General features: G+C 41.5%; 2 protein-coding genes across 2 annotated transcripts in view; both read left to right on the forward strand.

Moving 5' to 3' along the window:
* The window catches only part of LOC104475235 (cytosolic phospholipase A2 epsilon-like), a 39,598-nt gene extending 24,278 nt beyond the window's left edge, over window positions 1-15,320 (forward strand). Inside the window, exons 11-21 of the mRNA XM_086748675.1 lie at window positions 225-262; window positions 1,487-1,622; window positions 3,074-3,210; window positions 3,486-3,711; window positions 4,848-4,962; window positions 5,538-5,675; window positions 7,449-7,556; window positions 8,639-8,827; window positions 9,749-9,915; window positions 10,638-10,824; window positions 15,010-15,320. Coding sequence (XP_086604801.1) covers window positions 225-262; window positions 1,487-1,622; window positions 3,074-3,210; window positions 3,486-3,711; window positions 4,848-4,962; window positions 5,538-5,675; window positions 7,449-7,556; window positions 8,639-8,827; window positions 9,749-9,915; window positions 10,638-10,824; window positions 15,010-15,320 — 1,752 coding nt within the window. The remainder of the gene's footprint in view (window positions 1-224; window positions 263-1,486; window positions 1,623-3,073; window positions 3,211-3,485; window positions 3,712-4,847; window positions 4,963-5,537; window positions 5,676-7,448; window positions 7,557-8,638; window positions 8,828-9,748; window positions 9,916-10,637; window positions 10,825-15,009) is intronic.
* A 3,605-nt stretch (window positions 15,321-18,925) lies between these two features.
* The window catches only part of EHD4 (EH domain containing 4), a 35,697-nt gene continuing 28,156 nt past the window's right edge, over window positions 18,926-26,466 (forward strand). The window contains exon 1 of the mRNA XM_086750251.1: window positions 18,926-19,232. Within this exon, the coding sequence (XP_086606377.1) occupies window positions 19,003-19,232 (230 nt within the window). The 5' untranslated portion in view covers window positions 18,926-19,002. The remainder of the gene's footprint in view (window positions 19,233-26,466) is intronic.

Raw genomic sequence — 26,466 nt, forward strand, 5'->3', positions numbered from 1 at the left:
GACTATAGATGGTTATACCAAAGTCTTAATTTATTAAATCAGGGCACATCTCTGGGTACTAACGAAACACTGAGAGGAGAGTCTACCTCCCAATCTCAGTTTACTGAAGTTCAGAGCTTTGTAAATGTAAGGATGACCCAAAAAAGCTATGTCTCATTCTGAGCGGAAAAGGACTGTTTTAAATAAAATATCAATATTCATAATTTTACCTTTTTAATTTTCAGCACAGAAAATTTGATTTGCACTTTAAGGTGAAAAAATGGTAAGATATCTTATTTATCTTCTTTTTGTGTTTTCCCCCTTGGTTCCTTGAATTTGGATAGTCGTCAATCAAGTTCCAATCCCTTCCTTACTCTCTGCATCCTGAATGCTGGCTCATCCTCATTTCAGACTATAAAATAAAATGGACTCAGTACACAACACAGAGATTTTCAGCAGCTGTAAGTTTATGTAATGGGACCATATAATGAGTTAAGAAAATATTTTATAAAGCACACGCTGATTTTCGGTTGATATTTTGCTGCAATCAAAATTATGTGCTAAGAGCCACTGTAGACCCTCTTTGATACCACTACAAATCATTGCCAAATGCAGATTTTCAATGAAAGCATCATTTCAAAACCAATTGAGATAAACTTTTCTGTTTCCTGAGGTCAGAGAAAAAATAAAAGACAGAAGTCAGAGTGCCTGGTCACTCTAGTATATGAAAAAAAAAAAAAAAGGAAATAATAAATGTACCTGCATTTATTTTTAAATATCTGCTCAAAGAGATAAATGCAAATTAACTCAATCAACTGATTGTTTTTTCTAAACCGAGGAAATACATTGCGTATTTTGAGATATGGTTAAGGCCTTAGTAAAATTTCTAAGATGAACATGTTACATTATGTTGGAAGTTCTCTTGCCTTACAAAAGCAGATGTGCCTTCTATCATGCTGTTTATTTTCAGTAAATACGCTATGAAATAGTTTACAGCTGTCATTTAAAAACTTCTTTCTTACCATACCCAAGAAAGATTTTCACAGCAGCATCCAGACTGCAACTGTAGTGCTTATAAATATCCATAAATGACTATACACACCCACACCTAAAAAAAACCTTCGGAACATGAAAGTCCAGAACTGCAGTCCACGATTCGCAGCTACCAGTGGAAGTTCGTGCAACTTTTGAAGGTGTGTTTAAAAGCCACCTTTAAAATGCTGCCCTCTGCAGGCTTTTGGCTTTATGTCTGAAACAGAACAATTCTGTTACTTGTAGCTATATTTAATTTCAGGCATCTTCAGCAAACGTCCAAAAAAAAAAAAAAATCTCAGTCCAAAGGAAGACGTACTGTTGTTCTCCTGGAACAAACTAAAACATTTCATCTCTTCCTGCTTTGCTTTATACAGACCTTATGGTGAAAGCATCTCTATTTATGAAATAGAAGCAATTAAAATGCTGAATTAAACTATAAACATGATATGAGATACCTGATCCTCTGTTCCAGCCAGGAAGACCTAGACATACGCCTGGGGTTTGACCTGTGTGCCCAGGAACAGGATTTCATTCGCAAGAGGAAGAAGGTGGTTGCAGCTGCTCTGAAGGACATTCTCCAGCTGGAGGAAGACTTGCAGGATGATGAGGTATCTGAGACGTAATTATTCTCTGCTGTCTCCACAGCTGAGTGTCAAAATGTAGCACTTGTGTTCAACTCCCATTTTCCTGGAAACAGTGTAAAGTTTCATGTGCAAGCTATGCCTGACTTGTGTCTTCTAGTGAAGAAATGAATAATCACAGGGAATACTACTAAAAACCTGTAGTTCTGTTGCTACAGAGAAGGGCTAGGTGCTCTCAGAACCAAAGCCAAAGCTTCTTTTAGGCCTCACAGTCATCTCAGTCAGATCTAAACCACTGATTCAGCACTTCTTTCCCTCATGGTTCAAACTGGACTTTATTTTGTTGTGCTTTTTGTGCTGGCATTTAGGCTCCCATTGTGTGAGCACAGCACACTGCCATTTTGACATCATCTGCTGCAGCTAGACTATGTGCTGGCTTGGCAAGTGGAAATGATAACAGAGGGTCCAGGGTAAGCAAAAATCAGGTTTCTCTTTTTTAATTACACTCCCACTCTGCAGTGTGAAGCCTGAACTCAGAGGCAGAGATGACAAAATTTTCTTTGTTTTGCCCTAAACTGAGCTCAGCAGTTGTTTTTTTTTTTTTGCACAGCTGGACCTTTGACACACAAGACCTTGCCTTTAAATGCCAGCACTAAGCCGTGGGCCATTTTCTTCTCCTCAAATGGAGAGGCACCCATACTTCCTTGCAGAACAATTTCCCTGGAGTCTCCTGATGATTTGCACAAGAGATTAATTCACCCCAATGCACAGTACCTATCTTTACTGTTAATGGAGCCAATTCATATTTATGGATTAATCCTTCTTCTAACACTACCAGATCCTGGATTTCTGTATCATCATAGAAAGAAGTAATTGCAGCTCACTTGCATACCTAGTATTGCAGGTACATACATGGTAGATGGAGTGAGTACAGTTCCTCTTTCCCTCCAGCCACTGTAAGAGGGGTTGGTGTCACCAGCTTCTGGTCTCAGGGGATCTGAACTTATCTGTGCTCTTAAACTCACCAGTCATGATACATCTTGTATGGCCTGTGAAATAACTATACAATAGTAGATATCGGCTTTAGCAAACTTAATTAATACAGAGGTTATTACTACTTACATGGAAACTGTGAGACAGCACCTGTGTTTTCCAGTCTATAGCATCTGGTAAATATTTGGTTCAGATGGCAGGAGGTACCATTCCCTCTAGTTTTTTGCAATAGAGCACTGAAAATGTGATGTTTGGGATGACGGATTTCATGTCCTCATGTACGCCTCCTTGGCGTGAAACATGAAGTATTTCTTACTCCTTTTATGTCCCATTACTAATTCAAGTTTTTCTTCTCCTTGCAGACCAGTGGCATGCAGCATCTTTATTACTTTATCAGTGCTGTTACTTTCTCTTTTTCTAATCAATGATGTCTCTCTCTCTTCTCAGACTGTGTCACTAAATGCGTGTATTTTGGGATTAAACAGGTACCTGTGGTGGCAATCATGACAACGGGTGGTGGAACCAGAGCTCTGACAGCCATGTATGCTCACCTTCTCAGTGTGCAGGAACTGAATGTCTTGGACTGTGTCTCATACATCACTGGTTTATCTGGCACAACATGGTAAGACCAAGACAAGCAAAGTCCTAGGAATTTTCTATATGTGTTGTCAAGAAGTGATGTGAAGAGTTGTATCATCTTTACTATCAAAAAAAACCACTTTCGTTTTCTCCTGTGTCTTTTTCTTGTTTTCTTCAGTGAGTATTTGCCAGCATTTAGAATTAATTCAGTCCTGATTAAAAATGTGGAGGGTACCACAAACACATGTACTTTTCATGTAAATCAAGGCATGAAAACTTTCCAAAGCTCTACTTCATTTTTTTTTTTTTTTTATTTAGGACCATGGCAAACTTGTATGAAGATCCTGACTGGTCCCAAAAGAATCTTAAGGAAACACTCCATGATGCCCGAAAGCATGTGCTCAAAAATAAGTTTTTTACTTGTTTTGCCCCCAACCGTCTGAAATACTATTTGAAAGAGTTATGCCAGAGGGAACAGGAAGGACATCAGACATGTTTTACGGATCTATGGGGACTCATAATTGAAACCATGTTACATGAAAAGGTACAATAGCAGCACCTTTCTCTTCAGATTTGCATATTTAGTGAACATAGAGGTGAAGGCAGACTAAATAAAAAAATGGTTGAGATTGGAAGGGACATCTTAGAGGCCATCTTGTTCAACAGCCTTGCTGAAGCAGGGTCAGCTAGACCCAGCTGCCCTGAACCATGGGAAACTTATAGCATGAACAACTTTAAAATTAATTAACATGTAAATACTTAAATGAAAATCCTGCTGTTCTTTTAAAAGAGCTGCACAGTATGACAAGGCAAAGAAAAATCACAAACACAAACCCAAAAGCAGTATCTGTGAGTTGTTAATGGGATTATGCCCCCCTGTAAACATTTTCACCAAAAGGCAATGTTTAGGTTCTATTTTAGTATTTGTGAAAATTTCCTTCCCAATAGGGTATTTATACTTAAGAAAGAGAAGACATTCCCCCTATAACACACATAACTCTGCACACATCCAAATTTCTACCACCTGAGCACCGCACAGTGCGAGACACTCCCCAGGGGTGGCTCAGCAGGGACCTGTGAGTGTCCCTTTGGTGCCATAGCCCTGTCCCCTGGCCAGCACCACCCGAGGGAAGCCCAACGGCACAGCCATCCCTCCAAGGGCTGCTCCAGCAAGGGGGAGCACCTGTAGCCCTCTTTCGAGGAGGACCTGAACTCAGCACCCTCTCAAGCCTTGGCACAGCTCCCAACTGTCCTGCCATTTCCACCCTGCCTGACTATGCAAGATGCTCCGCGTAGGAGCATACAGGTCAAGGCTCATTGAATACTAACTCTGTCTGAGGCTTGGCTCTGTCAGAGATCTAAGGAGAAGATTATTTTCTGGGCAGTCAGGGCAGTGCTTACTCTTTCTGAGGAAATATTTCATGCCAAGAGTGCTTTTCAAATATTTCCTACCATTGGAATCTCAGATTTTTTTCAGTATATGAACTTAGCTTAGGACTATTTGTGTGCTGAAGTACTGGGGCTGGGGAAGGTCAGAGATAGGGATGATAACACCTATCTAAACTAAACTGGTGGGAAACATCTTAGCTGCAGTCCAGTACACACTGTGTTGTCAGAGATCAGGCTTAGATGAAGTGGGAGGCTCTTTGTGTCATCTAACTGTCCTCATCTTCAAAACAGGAGGACTCCTATAAGCTCACAGATCAGCAGCAGGCACTAAATCAGGGTCAGAATCCCCTGCCCATCTACCTCTCTCTCAATGTGAAGGATAAAATCAGCGACCAGGATTTTAGAGGTAACGATACGCCATAATTGCATTTAACATTTAATCCCAATAGGAGTAATTTAGGACTAGGTAAAGAAATGGGTTCAGTGCACTAATCCTCTAAAGGGCCAATCCACCTAACAGTATCATGAAATCATAAAATACTGGAATGGTTTGGGTTGGAAGAGACCTTAAAGATCATCTAGTTCCAACCTCCCTGCCCTGGGCAGGGACACCTTTCACTAGACCAGGTCGCTCAAAGCCCCATCCAACCTGGCCCTGAGTAGAACTTTAACAGTTAAATTTTTGAATGTCTTAGTATATTCAGCTGTATTCAGGATCAAAAACAGGAGAATGGAAGACATTATCACAATGTTACCTGCTAAATTACCTCACAAATATAAAGTGTGTAGAGAAATTTAGATGTAAGAGGACAATTCACTCTTCACGTTCATCATTGTGAAATGTACAGTGAATAAATGTCTGTTCATAAAGTGTGTTAGTTAGAAAAGAGTCTGCCTTAATCCAGCCAATATAATATGTTTTATTCAACTAAATAGTGCCTCTGCTACTGTAAGCAGTCTGCCTTGTGCTTTTTTTTTCAGAATGGGTGGAATTCACTCCTTATGAGGTAGGATTCCCGAAATACGGTGCCTTCATTCGTGCAGAAGATTTTGGTAGTGAGTTCTTCATGGGTCGCCTGATGAAGAAGCTCCCTGAATCCAGAATCTGCTTTTTGGAAGGTGATTTGTTGCTCTGCAGAAATGTAATGTAATGCGAAATTCTTGTCATGCGCAAACCCCTCTTCTAAAATGAAGCAGTTAGTATATTTTTTATCTGCCAGGAGCAGTATACGGTAAAATATTAGAACTGATAACAGGCCACTATCTGCAGGATTTTTTAATTTCTCTGTAATTTTATTCTGCTGAACAGATTTATTTGATTTCATATGTGGTTATGCTTACTGACATGAGGCCTTCACAATACTTACATGTCTTTGTCAGCAACAAAAGTAGGTAACATTGCTGCTAAGTTAAATCATCAGTCTCTTCTGCAACCTGGGTCTCTAAAATACAGCCTTTTATCTACAATGTTCCTGCTGCAGCTAACCCTGATTAATCCTTCAGGATAACACTTCCATTTCGGAGTACAAATAGGTCATAATATTTATGTTTTTTCCCTCTTGCATAAGAACAGCAAACACAGTAAGGGAAATATGTTTTTCTCTTTGCGAAAGCAATCTCTTGCCTCATTGTTCTTCCTACTTCCACCAATTGCATAAAGGAAGTGTCAAGGGTTTTTTGAGAAGTTAAGATTATTTGCCTGTGTGGAGATTTCACTACAGCTAGTGGTGAGGTGTAAGGAAGCAGTCAGAATCTCCCTATCCCTGGTTTCAACATCAAACAAGTTACTCAGGTCGCCCCTCCTGTGGTCAGAAATGCCAGAAGGTCACCAGCCCCCTTCCTATACCTCCTACCTTGGCACTTTCTTGTTCCCTTCTCTAGAGCAATGCTGGGATATTTGTGGCCCTGCTCCCTGCTAATGACCCAGTTGCCCCATTCAGGCAGGGTTTCTTACCTCAGTGACACAGTTATCTGAAAGGTTTTCAGCAAATTCCTTTGCACCCCAACCCCCGAACAGAGCAGAGACTGACTCCATAGGTCCTGCAGCTCCTTCCTCCGTGGCCGGGCCTGTCCCTCTGACTGCAGGCTGGCACTGCTGGGTCAGGTGATCGCCAGGCTGCTTGGGTGCAGCCTTTTCTGCCCATCACTCAATTCCTCCCCAGAGCGCCAGGTTTAGTTCTGCAGTCTGGAAGGTTCAGGAAGGCGCCATTGCACACGTGGCACATCTAACCATACCATGTAACGGTGTTTTCTCAGCCTGAGAGACAATTGCAGATAGGTGTCAGCCTGGACTGCCATCAAGTTTGCTACACAAGTTACTAGAGGGACTTGAAAATGTAAGCTAGATATGCCTTAAACCCTCAAAAATCAGAAGACAAATCAAAAGACTCCTACCTTTACACTTCCCATTTTAAAAACTTTTAAGTGCGCTTCCTTATCCTAAGAGATGTTAGTGTATGAATCTTTAACTTTTTGTGGTTGACAGTTCTGCATGATAAATGCATACCTGTAACAGAATTATTCTAATAATAATATTCTAATAATTCTAACAAATGCTGAGAACTTGGGGAACAAGAAATGTCAAGGACAGGTGGAAAATATTAAGATGTACTTGACAAAACATTATTTGCCACATAACAAAAAATGAATATGTTAGCAGCTATACTGAAAACAGTACCAGCCCTTTTCATATATTCCAATAAATTAGATTATTTTTATAAATTATGGCTTTGTATACCACTTCATAAAGACATTCCCTTTTATTTGTGCACTAAGATAAAGTATTGAACAAAGTTTGCTGAAGAATGCAGAAGGTACTGAAGGTCATTATGAATGAAAATGCTTCCAGGTCTTTACCAGTTTACTTTCTGTGAAATATATCCTGTGCCACAGGGATCTGGAGCAGTGTATTTTCCTTGAATCTTATGGATGCTTGGTATATATCTGTTCATTCAGAAGACTTCTGGCACAAGTGGACCCGAGACAAAATTACCGACATAGGCAAGTTATTCATATGCCATTATGTTATTTTAGTGTCTCTTTTTTTTCTTTCTTTTTCTTTCTTTTACCCTCTGTGCTGTTATTCTCTCACTGAATTTTTCAAAGCCATTTTGGAATCCCCTCTTCAGAGTTTCCTGTAATCCACATGGAAACCAGAAGGAAATTCATGCCATCTATTGCGTATGGCAATAATTTTGCTTTTGTGAGAAAAGAATCCATAGGATCTGCCACAGGAAAAAAAAAAAGATAGAATGGCCCCCATATGAGCCATTTTCAGAGCATAAGAGTAAAACTGGAGAAAAATATCCCTGTAGACTAGGGTAGGCTGGAGGCCTCCCCTAGCAATCCACAGTCTTCCAGTTCCTCTCTTGGAAGTTGGGAGTACAGCACGAGGCTTCACAGAAAGAGCAATCACCATCCCTCCCTCTCGGAACTCTACAAGACACAAACTTCAGTATTACTGCAAGTCATTCCAAACTAGTCCTAAGGATGAGATTTGCAAAACATGCTACCAAATTAAGAAATACCTGCAGGGTGGGATTTCAAGGAGAAACACACAAGACAGACGTACTTACAGATAAAAAAACAGATTAGAAGGAAGATAATATTAGCAAAAGGGGCAATTTATTTTATCTTCTTGCACTTGCAGGGGTAGTTTCTGGTTGTTAAAATGAGCTTTCATTTGCTAATAAGGAACATTAATTACATTTGTGTGGCTGAGAGATTGTGATTGTGTGGTTTTTATGGGTGTGGCTGAGAGATAAACTGTAACATGAAGTAGCAAAGGAAGACAGGATAAGTGCAGGATATTGTAGTGGATAAAATCATGGAAAAGCAAAGGACGTTATAGTAGATGAGATGGATTACTTTAGAGTACAAACAAGACCTTTACCATGTGGACTGAGGAGAAGAAACAGATTTTTTCAAAGCTTAGCTGAAAAACTATGAGATTTGTGGAAATCCTATAAATAAAAAGATTAAAAAGTCCAAGTTTTGCCAAACATGTTAAAACAAATTATTGTTGCACAGATTAACCTCAACAATGAGACCACGCACAAGAACTGTTATTCTTTCTTCTGCAGATGACGAAACCCTATTCCCTGCAAGACCAAATGAGCTGGATACTCGAGTGGTTTGTCCCACCGACAGCTTTTCAGACATTTTCCGAGATGTTACCATGTTACGTCCAGCAGCTTCAGAAATCCATAACTTCCTGAAGGGCCTCCAGATGAACAACAACTACCTAGAGAGCGAGTTTTCCAAATGGAAAGGTACGGTAGTAGCACTCTGGTTTTAGTTACATTTTAAACCATGCTTGTGAAAAAGAAACAATTCTTAAAAAAGGTTATCAAGCCAACAGCCTCTTCATTCTGTTCCTGTCCTCTGCCAATATTTGAAACTGTTTATTACTAAAAGCTGAAACTACCTAGCAGGAGAGGCTTTGAAAATAAGTTCTTAAAAATTCCATGAAGACTGGCAGCTGATAGAAGAGGAAGACCCTGATAGTCAACCAGCGCACATCTGCTCATGTGACAGCCAGCCAGCCTCCCTGCTTCTGGCACGGCACTGGTATCATCACTGTTGTCTCTTGCCTGGCCAGTACTCAAGGGACGCGTGAGAGAGCCCTGTTTCATGTTACCATTTTACTTATAAGTAAGATAGAACCTTTGTAACAGTATTGCCTGTTACATAGTTTGGGAATTAGTGCTCAGTCTGGTACCAGGTCTTCTGTGTTGCACAAGGGGCTCTGCCTGCCTCAGCTGTGTACCTTAGTAGCTGTGTGCCTGTTCTCGTAGCGTGCAAGGCATCAAACATCTTTAATCTTTAGTATGTTGAGACAATGAGGTGCCATTTTAATTTTTTCCATATTAAAAAAAAAAATATATATATATATATTGACCTGGTCAGAGTCACACACAAAACCAGGGGTTGGAATTAGCTCTGTTCTTCTGAGCCCCAAGTTAGTGCTTCTTAATTAGAGAACAGACAAAGAAATTGCAGAGTAAATAGTGAAAAGAAGAAGCCAGACAAAGAACTGAGAAACAACTGAACTGCAGCTATCAGCTATATAGGTAGGTCTAAGACCTGAGAAAAGTTGAATTCTTGTTTGGTTAACAACTGACTTTCCTCAGCACATCTCTTGTATTGAGCACCGCTCCTGAAAAAATAGAAAAAAAATGCTTCTTTTCTAGACTGTGAGCTTGACTCTCAGCCCAACCACCTGACAGCAGCAACAGACTACCTCATCCTGATTGATACAGCATTTGCCTTTGCCACCAGTTACCCGCCCCTTATGAGGCCAGAAAGGAAAGTGGATGTCATTTTGCATTTCAACTACAGCTCAGGTTCCCAGACACTGGTGAGCTTTGCACTTTCTTCTTTACTGATATCTCTGCTTCACCACTGAGTTCCCAAAATGGTTGATCCTTTACTCACAGAAACTTTTTTTCCCCACTATCTGGGAAGTGTAAATTAACAGTTTACCAGGGTCACATATCTTTACTGAACAGTGCAAGTGTTATCATAAGTAAGCACTTAGTAAACTGAATATGCCCATTTTTATGTGTAAACATGTTTTAGCTGATTTGAAGGCAGTTAGATATTAAAAGAATGAAGCTAAATGTATTTTAAAATTGTCTATGGCTTCTCAATCCAATCATACATATTCTCATGTATGGGAAAATGCACATTCAGGGCAATACAGTCATAACAATAGAAGAGTTTGATGCAGAGGGTGAGATATGCAAATAAATGCAAGCACAGTTTGTATTTAGGAACTTCAAATACATTTGAAATAAAAAGTTCTCTAAAGGCAGCATTTTTAATACCCAAATGGGGGATGTAGATTTTCAAAGACAGACATGCAAACCCAGATCCATCCCATTTAACTCTGGCCTTCCAGATCGTGGCTCCATATACAGTCTACAACATCTAAGTTGGGTACATGCCATAATCTGTCACAACTTGGCCCTTACCCCACAAACATTCCCAATGAAACTGGGTTTTTGTCAAGTTCAGTCCAAGTGCTTCCCACATGTTCTGATGTTTTCTTTTGTTTTGTTTTCCTATTGTGGCAACCAGCCCCTGAAAGAAGCCTCCAAATACTTTGCAAAACAGGGAATTCCTTTCCCTACAAAGGTGCCAGATGACCAGGAAACTACACATCTGAAGGAATGCTACATTGTTGGTGACAAGGAGAGCCCAGAAACACCTATTGTGATATTTTTCCCTCTAGTGAATGACACTTTCAGGGAATACAAAGCACCTGGTAAGTTTACAGCTACCCCTCACATTAACAGAGGCAGTGTCTGCCTTCTTTCTCTTTTTTACTGTGCAGTATCTGTTCTTCAGATAATTCTGTAAACACAGATTCAGATTCCCTTTGCTTAGATCTGAACCATATCAAGAAGCTTAAAATACATAAATTTTCCTGGACAGCAGAGCAGCAACTGGGATCAGCCTTTGGCACATATGCTCCTTTTCAGATTGTTTTGTGGCTTTTCATAGGTAGACTGTAGAGTTTACTGATGAAAAGTACACTCTGTTTATCAGCAGTGGCAGAAATTAGCATGGTTATTTCCTCTCACACTTGTCATCGTTTCCTGTTAGAAAATGCTCTGGGGAATCCAAGGATTTCACTGTTTCCAAGCTTACAGTTAAGCAGATAACCTTGAAAACAAAAGTGTGAACCAGTAAAGTGATGAAAATATAACACTGAGCCATGCTGACAGCTTCTGTTCACTTCAGTGAGTCCTAATTTGAAATTTAAGAAGAGTTTCAGTAGCAACATTGCCAGTCACTTCAAAACAGATGTTTTCTAAGTCCTGGTACCTGGTACTCCATACTACCTCTGTTGGTGCCAAAAGTCTCAATTACTCCTTCCCAGATGACAAAATTCCTAACTCATGCTATGAGAACACATTTTTTAATCATTTCAAAGGCCTGCAGTACACTGAAACTTGAAAGTTCTAGGCTTGTACATGGGACATCAATAACAAAAAAAAAAATGCACAGACTACTGTCCCAATTGTATTAATTCTTATCCTTTTTTTTTTTTTAAGAGCAAGTAGTAAAAAACCATACAGTACTTTTGCTTTCTAGATAGTCTGTATTACGTTCACTGCAGATTTGAGGTATGCAACTGGGGTTTTGAAGAGGATTCAAATAGTCTAAGGGTATTTATACAGGTACACACACCATTCTACTCCAGGTCTTAACACAGATCAGATAACTGAAAGGTTGGTTTTTGCAGTTGCCTTTTGTAGAAAGAACTAGAAAAAGGAGAAGAGGAGAAAGAACTACAACAGGAACTGATAATTAGCTTCTGTATTGCTCTGTGAGGGAGTTTGCCTCCCCTCTACCCCGCAATAATTTCCAGAACACAGGACTGTTATTCCTAACTCAGCTATCTAATGTCAAGTGAACATCAGATGATGTGCAGATGCTACATGTCAAAATAAATTATCAGACAATCTAAACCCAATCATTATTAGGTATGTAGAAGATGCGTATGAAGACCTGCGTGATATCTGTGTATGGAGGCAAGCTTTTGCTACCTGACCGGTTCAGCTGGTAGCTGCAAGCTGAGACTAAACAGGAAAAGAAAGAATGAGTCTTTGTTGGTCCCCCACAGGTGAAGTCTCAGCTGAGCTGACATGGAAGGGCTCAGGCCATGCAGTTTTTCGGGAGGCTACCACCTCTCAGCTGAGAGCCAGCCTCCGTGGTGGCAGGACAGATGCTGCAGAAAGGCCTGGAGGCTGAGGATGGATGTCTGCCCTTTGTCAGAGACAGGCAGAGATCAGTTTAATTTATAGCGCTTCAGTAACATCTCCTAGCCTGAATCTAAGTTGTACCACATCTGAAGTATTAGTTCCATTACATGAACAGGCAGGTTTTCCACAGCCAGCTCATCCATCAGCTTGTTCAGCAAAGGGAATTTAGAGCCTGGGCAGTAAATGAGTAAAACTGACACTTTCAAACTGGGTTACTCTTGCACTGATTAGAGTATTCCACAACTGGAGTACAAAGGGGAAATCCTTTGTGTGAGGCAGCTTAGACTGCTTCACTCGAGCAGTACCAGTTCCTTATAATGCTCTCTGCGAAGCTGGGAGAAGTACATCTATCAGACTTGGGGAGATCCCTTCAGGAAAATCAGAACCCTTGGATCAATGTTGTTAGAAACGATCCCCCAAATGCATGTGTCCCTGTCAGTAAGAGAGATGCTGACTTTTCACAAAGCCTGCTGCCCTGCTTTAGTACAGGTGGCACAGGTGTCTGTGACTGTGGAGGTGGATTTTTTGCTAAGGTTACAAACTCCTCCCAATGTGATTGTCTCACCAGAGGCTGACAGAATTCTCCTGTCTCTGATGCTGTCTTACCTGTGTTGAGGAGGAATCAAGCATTATACTTCCTGCCTGCGTTAACCAGTGTTACCTATCCCTGACAGTATCATCTACCATTGGTGCTCATTTCAGGGTTGTTACTGCTCTCTTTCCCCGACGTGAGCTGTTAGAAAACCAAGGTGTCTGTGGGAATGATAAGGAAGGAAAAAACATGTGTAAGCCCTCACATCAGGTGTACAGGCTAGTGCACAGCAGTGGATCTCCACATCTTCAGGTCTCCAGTCCAGGGGTGGGAGCCTCAGCTGTCCTTCAGCAGTCAAAGGCACATACTGGAGTCCAGGAATCTGCAGAATCTAATCAAGTTAACTGACTCTTGCTTTCCAAGAACCTGTTTATTTTGTGTACTAACAGGCAGATGTAAGTTCAGCCTGCCCATATGCTGTGTCCCATCAGCACAGAGTCGAGCCAAAACTGATATGGCCCAGTGGGCTCCTTATACTCTCTGAGTGCAGGCAGAGATAGCTCACTTCTGCTGAGTCCAGGAGGGGCAAGTTTGCCTGCTGTGCATTGAGTATATCACTTAAACACACGCTTAGCTCAGAGGATGCATGTTGCAGCTACTGATTTTAGTATATAGATGTATTTCCACCAACTCAGTAAGTGATGGTGTGTCCAAAACAGCAGCTAAATCAAATACATTCACAGTGTCATTATCTAGAGCAGACGGCCACGTGCAAGCTGAGATCAGCTATCATTTCAAATCACAGGTGACTTATGAAGGTCCCAGAAAAACAAGTGAAGAGATGTGATTTACATCTCCTGCATCCATTAATTTGTTGAGATTTGCCTTTCCCCTCGTAAGCCTTGGGTATTTTTCTTCCTGTAACAGCAACCTACTGTAGAGGTCCCTATGAATATTTTCTCTGTAGTAGCCTGCAAATAAAATTCTGCATTAACTTGGGATCTGGTTTCTACTGTCAAATGAATTAAAATAAATAAGTTAATTTAATTTGTCTTCAGATCATAAGTTATGATGGATGTAATATTTCCAGAGATGACACTTATGGGACTATCTGCCTAATTATCTTGCCTGGATCTGTGATGCATATGTTGATTATCCTGGGATGATGAAATGGGCATGAAAAGTTCTTTCAGTATTTCTGCCAAATCTTAGTGATTCAGGGAATATCAGATTCACTCTCACTGTTGAGGGTACATAAAGTCTGTAGATTTTTATGGTAGTAGGTAGCTTAAGAAAATTACAGTAAATATTTGCGTCATCTGCTTCCAGGATATGTCCAGATAATGGCCCTGTGAAGTCTTTCAGTTTAGATAAGAGAACCTAGTTTTTTTAGGTCTGTTTTCTGTATCTTTTGATAATTCTTCCCAGTAGGAACCAAGAGTTGATGTACCTGATGGTGCCAGAGAATGTGCTAGATTGTACTGTGTGAAAGAATATCTGTCAGGTTCCTGAGAAAGCAGGTGTGCTTTTGGAAAGCTTGAGTCACAGAAATACAAGGATTTTCAGCAGCCTATTTCTGAAGGCATGAAAGCATAGTAGTGAGGAAAATAAAACAAGTCTAGATGGAAGGCAGAGAAAGTGGCAGTGCCTTCAGACCCATCCATCACCTGGAAAGAAACCATGTTGTCGTGAGGTCCTTGTCGTAGTTGTCTGCTTTGGGAGAAGGGGTGGAAAGAGAAAAAGAGTAGCCGCCATTTACTTGCACCTTGGATAGAGGTGTAGGGTGCTGTGATGGCTGGGAGAGAGCAGCAAGGTGGGGGCCAGGGCTGGGAGAGCATCAGTGCTGAGTGGGACTTGGGGACCATGCTGGCGGCTCACCCCACAGCTAAAGGAGAAGCCAGAGAGTCTCATCCTCCTATGCTCGAAAGAGGAGCTGCTTGTTTTGGCATTTCCAAGAATACCCAGTAAAACCCCTACTCCCCTCATGACCACCAGCTTCTCTACCCTCCAGGGCCAACCAAATATCCCAGTAATAAAATGCCTGTGGAGGGTAAATTTTGGGTTGTGATCCACTGTATGTGCATGCCTGAGAAACACCCACATCCTAATCGCTTTTTGCTAATTAATTGACTCATTGTTTGTCCCTTAGGTGTGAGACGTAGTCCTTCAGAGATGGCAGAGGGTGATGTTGATGTTGCCAATACCTGTGGTCCATATTACATAAACAATCTGAGTTATTCAGAGGAAAATTTTGACAAACTGGTGAACCTAAGTTACTACAACGTCCAGAACAATAAAGATTTGATTCTCCAGGCCTTGCGTACTGCCGTGGAGCGGAAAAAGCAGCATAAGAATGAGCAACCACTGCAAAAACCACCCAGTGGGGATAGTATATGTCTGCCTAACAGAGAGGGAACCCAGCATTTGGCCGACTGCCCAGCACTAGGGAAGATGAAATAAAGTATCTATGAATCCTGTTCATGAAGAAAAAGGGAATTTGACTAGGAAGTGAAGAAAAGCCAAAGAAGGCTAAGAATAGCACTTTGTTTGTCATTGAAAATGCTAAAGCCTGTCTGTCAGTGAAGGGAATAAACACAAAACCCAGAGCTCTTCCTTAACGAATTAATGTGCTTCCCTTGTTGACAACCTCGGGAGTGTGGCTAGGTGAGGCCGCGCTCCGCTCGTGCCTACAGAAATGACCTTTCAGGCCAAGGCTGAGATGTGTGGACAAGGAAGCATGAGGAAGTTTACGTTGACCATGTTTGCGCTCTACTTGTGCTATAAAAAGAGAGGATTGTCAGTCCAGAAATGCAGCAGAGAACAAAATCCATTGTCTCTAAAACAAATCCAAGAAGCCCATTTGTGAACTAAGGAGTCTTTATGTGAATGTAAATAAATAATAAACTTTTTTTTTATAATAAAGCACTTTTTTTTTGAGTCAGAGTTACAGCAAATAAATATTTTTCATAGTAAATTTATTTTAGGTGCTTCTTTCTCCACCAGCAAGGCAATTAAAGACAGCATGCAGACTTATTTCATAGCTGAAAAATAACTGAAGAAGGAATTATGCCTGCTCCGGACCTAGATGTGAACTGCCCCAGGATCCTTGAGTTTAGGATTAAATTTAAGACCTATCCCTACAAGAACTGACTCATGCAAATTTATTTTATTCAGCTGGATTTAAATGTTATTGATACATACCAAAGGTTTAAATCTTTAAAGTTTTTGAGAATATCACATCTGAAAAGACACGAGAAACACAGACAAAGCAGATCTAAAACTGTATACCTAATATCACTCACCCAAATACAATTGTTTAACTTGCTGTAGAGTATTGCAACTGAAGTTAGCAGAAGATTAACTTTCAACTTTCTGATGTTTTGGTCATCCCATTAACATGGCTCCTTTCAAGCAAGCAGCCTGTTTTTTTTGACAGATGGAATCCCAGGTCTCTATTATTTTTTCTAAATTAACTTCTATTCAATGCTACTGATTTATTTATTAGACATCTTGTATCTAGAAGCCCACGTTGCCTACAGGCTTCCCTGTTTCTCAGTTCTGCTGTAGTATCTTTTGTCAAGAGATCCTGCCAAATGGAAGCCTTACAAATCCCTTTGCCCTCAAGGCCGAAGGTGTCCTCCTACGTGTTGCACAGAGACATAATCCTTCTGTTTACCACTTAGGACAGTGAACGCTTACCTGTGGTACATACTACAGCAGCCCATACAGCTCCTGTACGGGCCATATGCCCAGGGTTTACCTCCCACGGAAACAAGAGAGCGAAGACAGCCATTGTGCTGATGCACGCTGGATCTCATTGCAATACAGGATGGGATGTAACCAGAGGGCACAGCCAGACCTGGGAATTTGGAAGCACTCCCAGGTTCCCATATACAGTAAGAGCTTTATTGTCTGAAGGGCAAAATTATTCCACTGACAGCAGGAAGCATCTAGGCAGGAAGTCTGAAGACAAGCAGAATGAGGTGTGTGAGTGCAAACACTTCCCTGCCCTTCCTGCAGCTTTCCAGCAGCCACAACAGGGTCACGGAGAACAATGAACACTTTACCCCATTTCAAAAAGCATACAGTGGAACAGAAATAATTATTCAGTATCTCTGAGTTCTCTCTATTCAACAAGAACACAGAGGAAAATGTCAGGGCTGATTAAAGAGCTGGAACAGCTTCCACACAAGGGGTGAATAGATAAGGAATCTGCAACCTAGAAAAAGGACAACGGGAGTGAAAGGCAGAGGAGAGAGAGATCTACGAAATCTGGAGTGCCCTGTAGGAGATGAAGAGGCAGTGACTCTGCACCTCTCTTCTAACACAAGACCTGGACGAGATCAAACAAAACTAGCAAGCAGCAGATTCAAAGTTGTCAAAGCAAGGTAGTTCTGCACATGTCATGAAGGTACAGACCTCTTTGACTCTGGATGTTGTCATTGATAAAAGTTTATGAGTTCAAAAAAACTTATTAGTGTGTTCACTGGAAAATCTTTAAGACTGAAAAATACAAAGGCTCCTCATCTGCCTCTGTCCTGCACTGAATCATCAATTCCCAGAGGCTCAAAGGACAGTCTGAGACAGTATTGGTGTACCTGCCCTCTTTCTGTGATGTTCTCCTGTCACTAAATATTGGATGCACCAAAGACGAATGGGAAAGCAGTCCTGCCCTAGATTGCAGTACTTAAGTTTTCCACAGCTCAGATATTTTTGCAGATAATAAATGATCAGGAGTATTCAGAACTCCTAAAGATGTGGTGATACAAAATTCATTTGAAAGAAATTACTGAAGTAACAGGGAGAAGCTGTAACTGCAAGGGTAACTAAATTACCTATGGATTAACCTATGGGGAAAAGTCAAGAAAATGAGAGGAATGCAAAACCAAACTATAAAAAGGAGATTTAAAAAAAAAAAAATGAGGAAGCCAGTCAGCAAGACCCTACATGAAATGGTATAAAATCTTTAGACTCAGCATGGAAATTGCAACAAAAGAGTTGCAAAACACATGCACAGCCCTAAATAAAATGTGAAGCAAGGAACCCAGAAAAGGCAGAGTGGTTAAATGCTCAGGACTGAGCATTATTAAAGCCTAACATCTGTTCTTTGAGGAACAGCATGGGGAGGGGGGAGATAGAAGTGGAACATCTAAACCTGCTGATGTATTTAGAAAAGAGCTGGAGCATATAGAGGTAAGGTAGTACTCAAGATGGAAATTAGGAGGATGAAAGGCACATAGCTTAACCCCTGAATCGGTAGATGTACTGGACCAGCAAAAGGGATTTAAATGATATGGATGTTCCAAAGGAGCCAAGGTCTTAAGAGTGTAACACAGAAGATACACTTCTAATACAAGGTTTACACACAGATTCAGCAAAAAATCCCTCTCCTCCTTTTTTTTTTTTTTTTCATTTTTTTCACTGGGAACCCAAGCTTTTGCTTTCCAAGTAGTGACTCAGCACAGACCAACTTTTATGTCAGGGAAAAAAAAAAAATCATTTTACTGATTTCTTGGATGTTTTAGTGAATATGGTATTGTATTCCATTAAAAGCTCTTGTAAAATCAATGGAAAAGGTGATCCTCTCACGTGGCTTAACACAGTATTAAGACAATATCAAGATCTAAGACTCATGGCAGTATCAGCTACACACCTCCCACAGCAAAATTTATGTTATACTGAGAATTTTCAGGGTGTTTAAAATAGTTGCCTAATATCGTAGCTAACCTCCACGGCGCTTAGTCACACACTTCTTTGACATCCAGGGAGAGCAAGCATCACCAGAAAAACACGAAAAGCATTTGGGCGACTCAGTGTTCAGATCCCAGTTGTCAAAGGGTTTCCGGATTTCATTTCAAGGGGCTGAAATTTTCGCGTGGAGGAGCAGCAGGAGGATTTGGGGGTGGGGGGGGCGAAATATCCTCTGGTTCTGAAAAAAACAACAACACCCCACCACCCAAACACAACCCCAGACAGACCCACCCGCCACCAAGGGGCACAGCCGGCGCGCAGAGGGGCGCGGCCCGCGGAGCTGGCGCCGCCCCCACGCCGGGGCCCGGCCGGGCAGGGGCCGGCGCTGTCGGCGAGCGGCTGCGTGCGCGGGGGGAGGGCAGCAGTGCGGCGGGGCGCTGGCGGCGGCGGGATGTTCAGCTGGCTGGGGAAGCAGAACGGCGGGCGGGAGCGCGGCGGCGACGTGGTGCAGACGGTAACCGGGGGGCTGCGGGACCTCTACCTCCGTAAGCTGCTGCCGCTGGAGGAGCACTACCGCTTCCATGACTTCCACTCGCCCGCCCTGGAGGAGGCCGACTTCGAGAACAAGCCCATGGTGCTGCTGGTGGGGCAGTACAGCACCGGCAAGACCACCTTCATCCGGTAGGCGACCCCCGCTGCCGCGCGGTTCCCTCTCCCGAGGCCTCCGCCGCGCCCGGCCCCGCTCGGGGTACGCCGCCCGCTGCCTGCTCGGTAATCCGCGCCCTGCCCGGGGCGGTTCTGCGGCGCGATGGATCCCTCCCCCGCGGCGGACCCGGCCGCCGAGCGGGGATCGCTCCACGGCGGGGCCGCTGACAGCCCGCTGGCCGCTGTGCGTGTCCCTCCCGAGGCGTGGGGCTTGTCCCAGGGCCTCCCGTGCTGTGTCGAGGGTGGGTGCCGCTCCCGGGTCTCTTACGTTCTCTGTAACCCTCCTGGCAGCTTCCTGTTTAAGACTGTGATCTCGGTGTCATGTTCTGCTGAGAAAATGTAACGTCGCTGTCTACTTCCTCTTAACTTTTTAGAAAATTTCTAAGTTATTTCAAAGGAAAAAGGCATGGCTCCGTCGGTCATCACTGACCATTTACGCTTATCTCCTCCTCCTTCATTCCCAAAAGTAATTTAATGCATGGATTGGATGTGACAATAAGAGAGAAACGCGACAGCAGTCTAGGGAAAAAAATACATGGTATCTGGGAAGTCCTTTTTTCCTCCGACTCTTTTGGTCCATTGCATTGAATGAGCAGTATCACTAAGGCAGCTTAACAATGTTGCTGCTGTTGTAGTATTTTCTGTCCTTCCAGCCTGTCTCATTGCTAAGTTGGTTGGTAACCGATTTTAGGAAGCTGAAGTGTGCATCGGGTATAACGAGCTTGTGAAGATTTTGCATATATTTGAGTGTGTTTGCCTCTCTCATGCCCCTTACAAATTGGTCGAAGGCTATACAAAACTGTGCAAAAGACACTGAGAGGTCACTGGGATCGAATTTTGACCTATATCTGAAGTTCATTATAGTCCTGTAAATTTTACTAATGTTTCTTTTTCGGTTCCAAAGGTTACTGGCAGCCTTGCCATAACACAGTTTTCCTTTTACAGTGCGAAAGACCTACCTCCCCTCCTCTCCGTTGAAGAGCAATGTTTATCTTTACTCACCTGAGAGCTTTTCAGATGTGTACAGAGCTAGTCTTTTCTGGTTTTACAACTAGCTGAACTTGATTCTTTACCGATTATTACTGAATTCCTGTAAACACTTGAAGTGAATGATTTGGGTTTTCTTTAGCCATACTGATTCATTTTCTTCTTTAAAAGAACAGCTTTTTTGTTAGTCTGTATGTATCTCCAGACGAATGTTCTTGCCTGGCTTATGGACAGGGATGGTGAGAGCATGGGTAACAGGGAGACAGGACAGTCCCAGCAATGTGTGTGCTAGAACCTGTTCTGCCTGTCAGCTGACCTGCTGTGTCATTTGCAGGTTTTTTTTTTTCCCCTTCTGTAAGAGTTTGTCTTGGATGAGAACACAGGTTCCTGATTTATGGACATTCAACTTTTCTGTCCTTTACGGCTGACCATATTTGACTGGAGTGCAAGTCAATATTGTGCTTAGAAATGCTGATATTCCTTGCAGTGCCTTAGATGTATTTTTGGTACTGTTGCTTTGTGAATAACCTTCACCATAAAATACTGAGCAATAGGGTTGACTGATACTAATGTACAGTCTGAATGAGAAAAGAAGTGTCATTTATTATAGTTATTTCCAGCTTTTTTTTTTTAGCATTGGTCACTGCTGCGTGAAGATGTTTCGAAGATGTTTTCTCATGCGTTTTATTAAAATATCTGACTCAATGGAGGAGGTTACTTCTACTGTGATGTGTCCTTCTCTTTATTCACTTACCCCTTTCTGAGTGGTTTAATCCCCTACTAGGTATTGGAGAAGACAGGAATTGACTGTTGAGCCCCAATCAGTAATAGAACGGCTGTTACTGCTTCTAAAGTACCAGTCTGACCTCACCATGATGATCACTCATTACATCAGTGTTCGCTGTAGAATAGATAATAATTGGCTGAATCAACATGAGAAAATGCTCCATTCAAGATGGGCAGCAACTTAGACAATAGTGTCACAGTGACTGTTACTCAAAACCCAATTTAGAGGAGAAAAAGAAAAGCAAAAAAAGAGAAGTGCTTGTATGCTGAAGGCAAGACATAGAAAGAAGACTTGGGAAAATTATTATAGTGTTCAGGCCAGCCACAAATAAATTTCCCCTCAGGTAGACTGAATTTCCCATGGAAAAATGTCATACACTCTCAAGACTGTTATAATTCCGGGTTTATTGTAGATAGTTTTTCTTGGAATTAAATTGGTCTATAGTTGGTTGGTTTTTTTTCCTGCTGGTTTTTTTTTGCTTTTAACAAGCAAACATTATTTTAAATCTTAATTAAAACTGCTTTTTGTTCCACATTTCTCCATTTCATAGTCAGGAGGGCATACTAGATCTACTTAAGTGCTTACTGTTAGGTTTATGTGTGAACATAAGAATTATGTTTAGTTGACAAGTATTCATTTGGGATTTACTTCTATTTAGACATTATCGTGAGAACTTCACATTTTCATACCTCTGACACATCCACATCCACCCAGTTCCTTCCACCAAGTCTTCATGGAAAACACTGATCTAGCAATGACTGAAATGCCCCTGGGGAGTAAGATATTCAAACAAACACTTCCAGGTTTCTAACAGCTCTCTGGTTTTTCACTTGATGGTGTTTATCCTCTTTGCACTTGGAACAATGCAGTGAAACCGGCCAGTTTCGCTGTATAAGGTGTAGCGTGGTGATACTGTTTTATTCAAGTATCTGACAATGCTGAGAATTCAAACAAATATATCCAAGCCCAAATATTAATACTTGTCTGACTGTTTTTAGTGGGGTGGGAGGATGGGTGAGAGCCAAACGCTTATCTTGCATGTGAGCAGCTTGGCCTTGGAGCTTCTGTAATTCTCTCAGTTTCTTCTGGCTGCTTTAGAGAAAGAAGTGGGGAAAGGAAAGACGAGCAAGGAGAATTGTAGCGTATGGAAAAGAGAAAGGAGCTGGGTAGTGCAAGTTTGTAGTTGCTGCACTTTTTTTTTTTTTTCCTTCTAACAATGAATTAAACTTCTAGTCTAATAATGTTTAACTTCTTAACTTTTCTATTTAAAAGTGTAAGAGACTGACTTTTTTTTTCAAGAACTTATCAAGATGAAGAAAAACAGAAGTAAATTCCTCAGCTTGCCAGGCTGTGCTTTTACTTTGCTCAGAGGTATTACTCAGAGGTTAAAATGGTAAACTTCCTTCTATTTAACTCAGCCAGAGCTGGGTTTTTTGAAAGCACCCTTTTGTATGTATAATATCTGGAGTGTGCAATTGCTTGTGTGGTAAGAATGAGCTGCATCTGTTTCTTCTGGGCGGGAGGGAAGGTCCCTCTTAATTTCTTTGTGTGAAAGCTGGAACTTCTTTGTAACTAGCTCCACGTGAAAGTGTTTTGGTTTTGTTTTGGGTTTTTTTTTGAGTTATGTGAAGCAGAATTCTTACACTAAAGTAAACATCTGCTAGTTTTGTTGTGTTAAAAAAAAAGTGTGGAGGATTTGGTGCGGTATGTAATATGGAGGTGAGCAGCCTTGGGAAAGGAGACTTGAGTTTGTTTCCCCATGCATCACACGGTATCCCTGCCCAATGCTGCTCTGTCCGGCTCACCTGTGTTCATGCATTAGAATGGCTTAGCTAAAGCGTTTAGACTTCAGATGATTATCAGCGTCTGAAACTGTGAGTAATCTTTGCTATCTCTGGAACTTTGTAAACCAGTTTCCCATAGTCTGGCTATAGATCTTACAAAGGAACATAGATGAATGTTTATTGGCAAAGCAGAAAGGTTATAGCCCAGGTAAAAACAAAGGGAGAAGAGTCAACAGGATGTCTGTTGTTTGATCTAGACTCTTTGGGGCGTTCGCTATTTTTAAGCATTCTTCCTGTGAACCTTTTTGAACTCCCTCTCTGCTGAAAATTCCTGAGCAGGGCATGCAGTTGCGGATGCTAAAAATCCAGGTATTTTCCTGTGTTAATATAGCATACTGTAGAAAAACGTTTGGAGCTTTTCAGTTCAGTAAAGACTCCTCATCCATTTTGTGTGGCTAAGTGAAACTGGTATGTTCATGCTGAGAGGAAGTGTGACATAGCTTGTACAGCTAGTGCTCAAGAACTGGTGTTTATTTCAGTCTGTACTGATTCTTGATGTGCAACTGTGAGCCAGTCTTAACGGAAAATACCTGCCTTGCAAAGTGCTTCCTGTGTCTGATGAATAGCTGTACCAGGCTCAGCACTGTGACGTTGGGTGGGACTTGGTATTTGGAAGGAGTTCTTGCCTTCCTGGATTGTTACCACTGTAGAAGCCTGGTTTCTAAAGCTGCACCTGTGACAGTAACTTGAAGGTATCATTGCAGTTCAGTAGCAGTTTATTCTTGTTTTTCAATAAGTGGTTAATCTGGATTTGCACTGTTGAGTTCCGAATTGAAACTGCGGACATTCCAGTGTTCTACAACCCTCATTGTAAAAATTTTTTTCCTAATATCTAATCTAAATCTACCTCCCTCTATTTTAAAACCATTACCCCTAGTCCAGTCACAACAGGCCCTACTGAAGGGTCTTCCCCCATCTTTCCTGTAGGCACCCTTTAGGTACTGGAAGACCGCTATAAGGTCTCCCTGGAGCCTTTTCTTCTCCAGGCTGAACAGCCCCACTCCCTCAGCCTGTCCTCATAGGAGAGGTGCTCCAGCCCTTTTGTCATCTTTGTGGCCCTCTCCAACTGATCCATGACCTTCTTATGTTGGGGGCTCCAGAGCTGGATGCAGTACTCCAGGTGGGGTCTCACCAATTCTGAAATCCTGAAAAAATCTTGAAAGGTTCTCCATACTTCCAGTTGTGTGTAAAGTGTTGCATGTGCAGCAACTTCATGAGCATGTTGTGAGATTTTTTTTTTTTTTTTCAGTCATCTAAAAGACCACCACCACTGAATGTCCATAACCATGCCTGGCAGGTTCATGAGTTTATGATGGATAGCGATTATCCTATTACATTACCTGGAAGTGTCCTATCCTACATTCAAATCACATCAGGTAGTTTTCTGTGACCTGGGATCTAGGACTTCTCTCGTGTGCATTTGATTCAGTACAACGTTCTCTACTGCTGCTCTGGGAGCTTTATGTTGTATGTGTTGCTAGCTTATGAATTGCTGCCTCTGTCAGCAGAAGTCTGGGAATGATAGCTCATATCAAGAGAAGAACTTAGTGATGAGTCTAATTGAGGCCCTTTCCCTTTTAAAAGAAGGGCAATGAGGAAAAGCAGAATTGAGAGACTTTGAAGTAGAGCTTTTTATTGTGGCAAGTTAAAAATCTTATTTTAGAAGATAAAAGTGTAATTGATCTTTCATCAAAGAAGTTTTGTCTTAGTTTTGATACATCTTCTGCTTTGTAAAGGTGAGGGAGCTGCTGCATTGTAGACTCCTGCATGTGCAGAGAGGTTTGACTGTTGGGGTTTTTTTTGCATTTGGAGAGGGGTTAGTTTTATTTCCCTGTGACAGTGCATTAGGTACCGCTTATTCTAAAAGTAGAACAAACTGACTTTGGCGTGTTGGGGCATGACTGCTCTTGTGTTCCTCCTTTCCCACAGTTTTTAGCATTGGCATTTTTTTCATTTGTTTGTCGTTTGGAAGCAGAAAGCTGCAAGAAATCAAATGTGAATAAATGTTCTATGCTTTAAGCCTCCCAGATCATAGGTTGAGCTGACTGAAAGATTTTTGGAATGTGTAGTATATGTTTAGTTCCTTAAATTCAGCTTCTGTGCACTGATCTATGAAGTCTGTGAATGTTTGTTTGTCTTTAAATTCAATACCCAGAGATTGTTCAGCAAGTATGGATACTTTGTAAAATGTTGGGTTTTTTGTTTGGTTTTTTTTTTTTTTTTCAGCAAAAGCAGCCTGCAAGTCCTCAAAAATCAATATTGGTTTATGAAATGATAGTAGAACAGGCATAGTGCTGTTGGATTAAGGGCCAGAACAAGCCTATTATTCAAAGACCAATGTTAATATTGATGTGCTCAAACCTAACTAGTGCTGTCGTTGGATGTAGGACCATCACCTGTGCCTGAAGAAGAATTCTCATTTAAATTCAGCTTTGATTATGTAAAAGTTAAATTGTACTTGGTTAAAATTGTGGGGTTTTTTAAGAAATCCAGGGTGACATGAAAATAGAGGGAGATAGATTTAGATTAGGTATTAGGAAAAAAATTTTTACAACGAGGGTGGTGGAGCACTGGAACAGGTTGCCCGGAGAGGTGGTGGATGCCCCATCCCTGGAAACATTCAGGGCCAGGTTGGATGGGGCTCTGAGCAACCTGATCTGGTTGGAGATGTTCCTGATCCTTGCAGGGGGGTTGGACTAGATGACCTTTGAAGGTCTCTTCCAACCCAAACCATTCTATGATTCCATGGAATAAATAGTTGTGAAATTACTTGAGTTGATTAGAGAATTTTAATGCTTCTATAATGTTGAATTACAACATATTGAAAACAATTTGGTCTTAGTCTTGAGGTGAACGTTTTCAAGATGTTACTGTTTCAAGATGATGTGAATGAGGACAATAGCACTCATGCTTTAAAGTTAAGTAGGGTTGTCTGCTTCTATTTTTGAAAAACGGCAGTTATCACATTGTTGGCTGGAGGAAGGTTGTAAGCTGGAGGCTTGCTTGATAGGCTTGGGGCTTCTCTTGCTTCTCACTTGCCATCTCAGAAGGGACGCAGACAGGATTTTTCTGTAACCACATGTTCCGGTTCCATTAAGTTTTAGCATTTAAATACGCACATAATTTGTTTGAGACCTTGGTGTCTGAAAAGTCAAGACTTCATGTATCAGACTTGGTCCATTGAGTATGTGGTGTCTGCTTCTCTGAGTAGATTCCTCAAAGGGAGATGCAGGGTGGATTCCATTGGTACAGTGCTGCCTGACTTGATTCCTTTTGGAAGTACATTACTGTTAGGCCTCAAGTTCTGAAGGTCTGACTTAGTTAATAAGTACTTTTTGATACATGAGTCAAAAGAAAAAAATCCTTTCCTCACTCCCAAAGAGATGTAACGGTATTGTCTCATAACTGCATTATCCCTGCCTGCGGTAAGATGAGTTAAAGTTGTTAAAATCATACTGACTTAGATCTGTCAGCAAACTGACAGTGCTTATGCGCTGTTTCAAACTGCTTATGTGCTTTTAGTACCTGCAGCACTTGTATAGGCTTGAAAATACACACAAAAGCAGCAATGTCTTGTACTGCAACCTACAGC

Source organism: Chlamydotis macqueenii, chromosome 5 (assembly GCF_036417535.1).
Source record: "Chlamydotis macqueenii isolate bChlMac1 chromosome 5, bChlMac1.mat, whole genome shotgun sequence".
In the NCBI taxonomy this organism is placed as follows: domain Eukaryota; kingdom Metazoa; phylum Chordata; class Aves; order Otidiformes; family Otididae; genus Chlamydotis; species Chlamydotis macqueenii.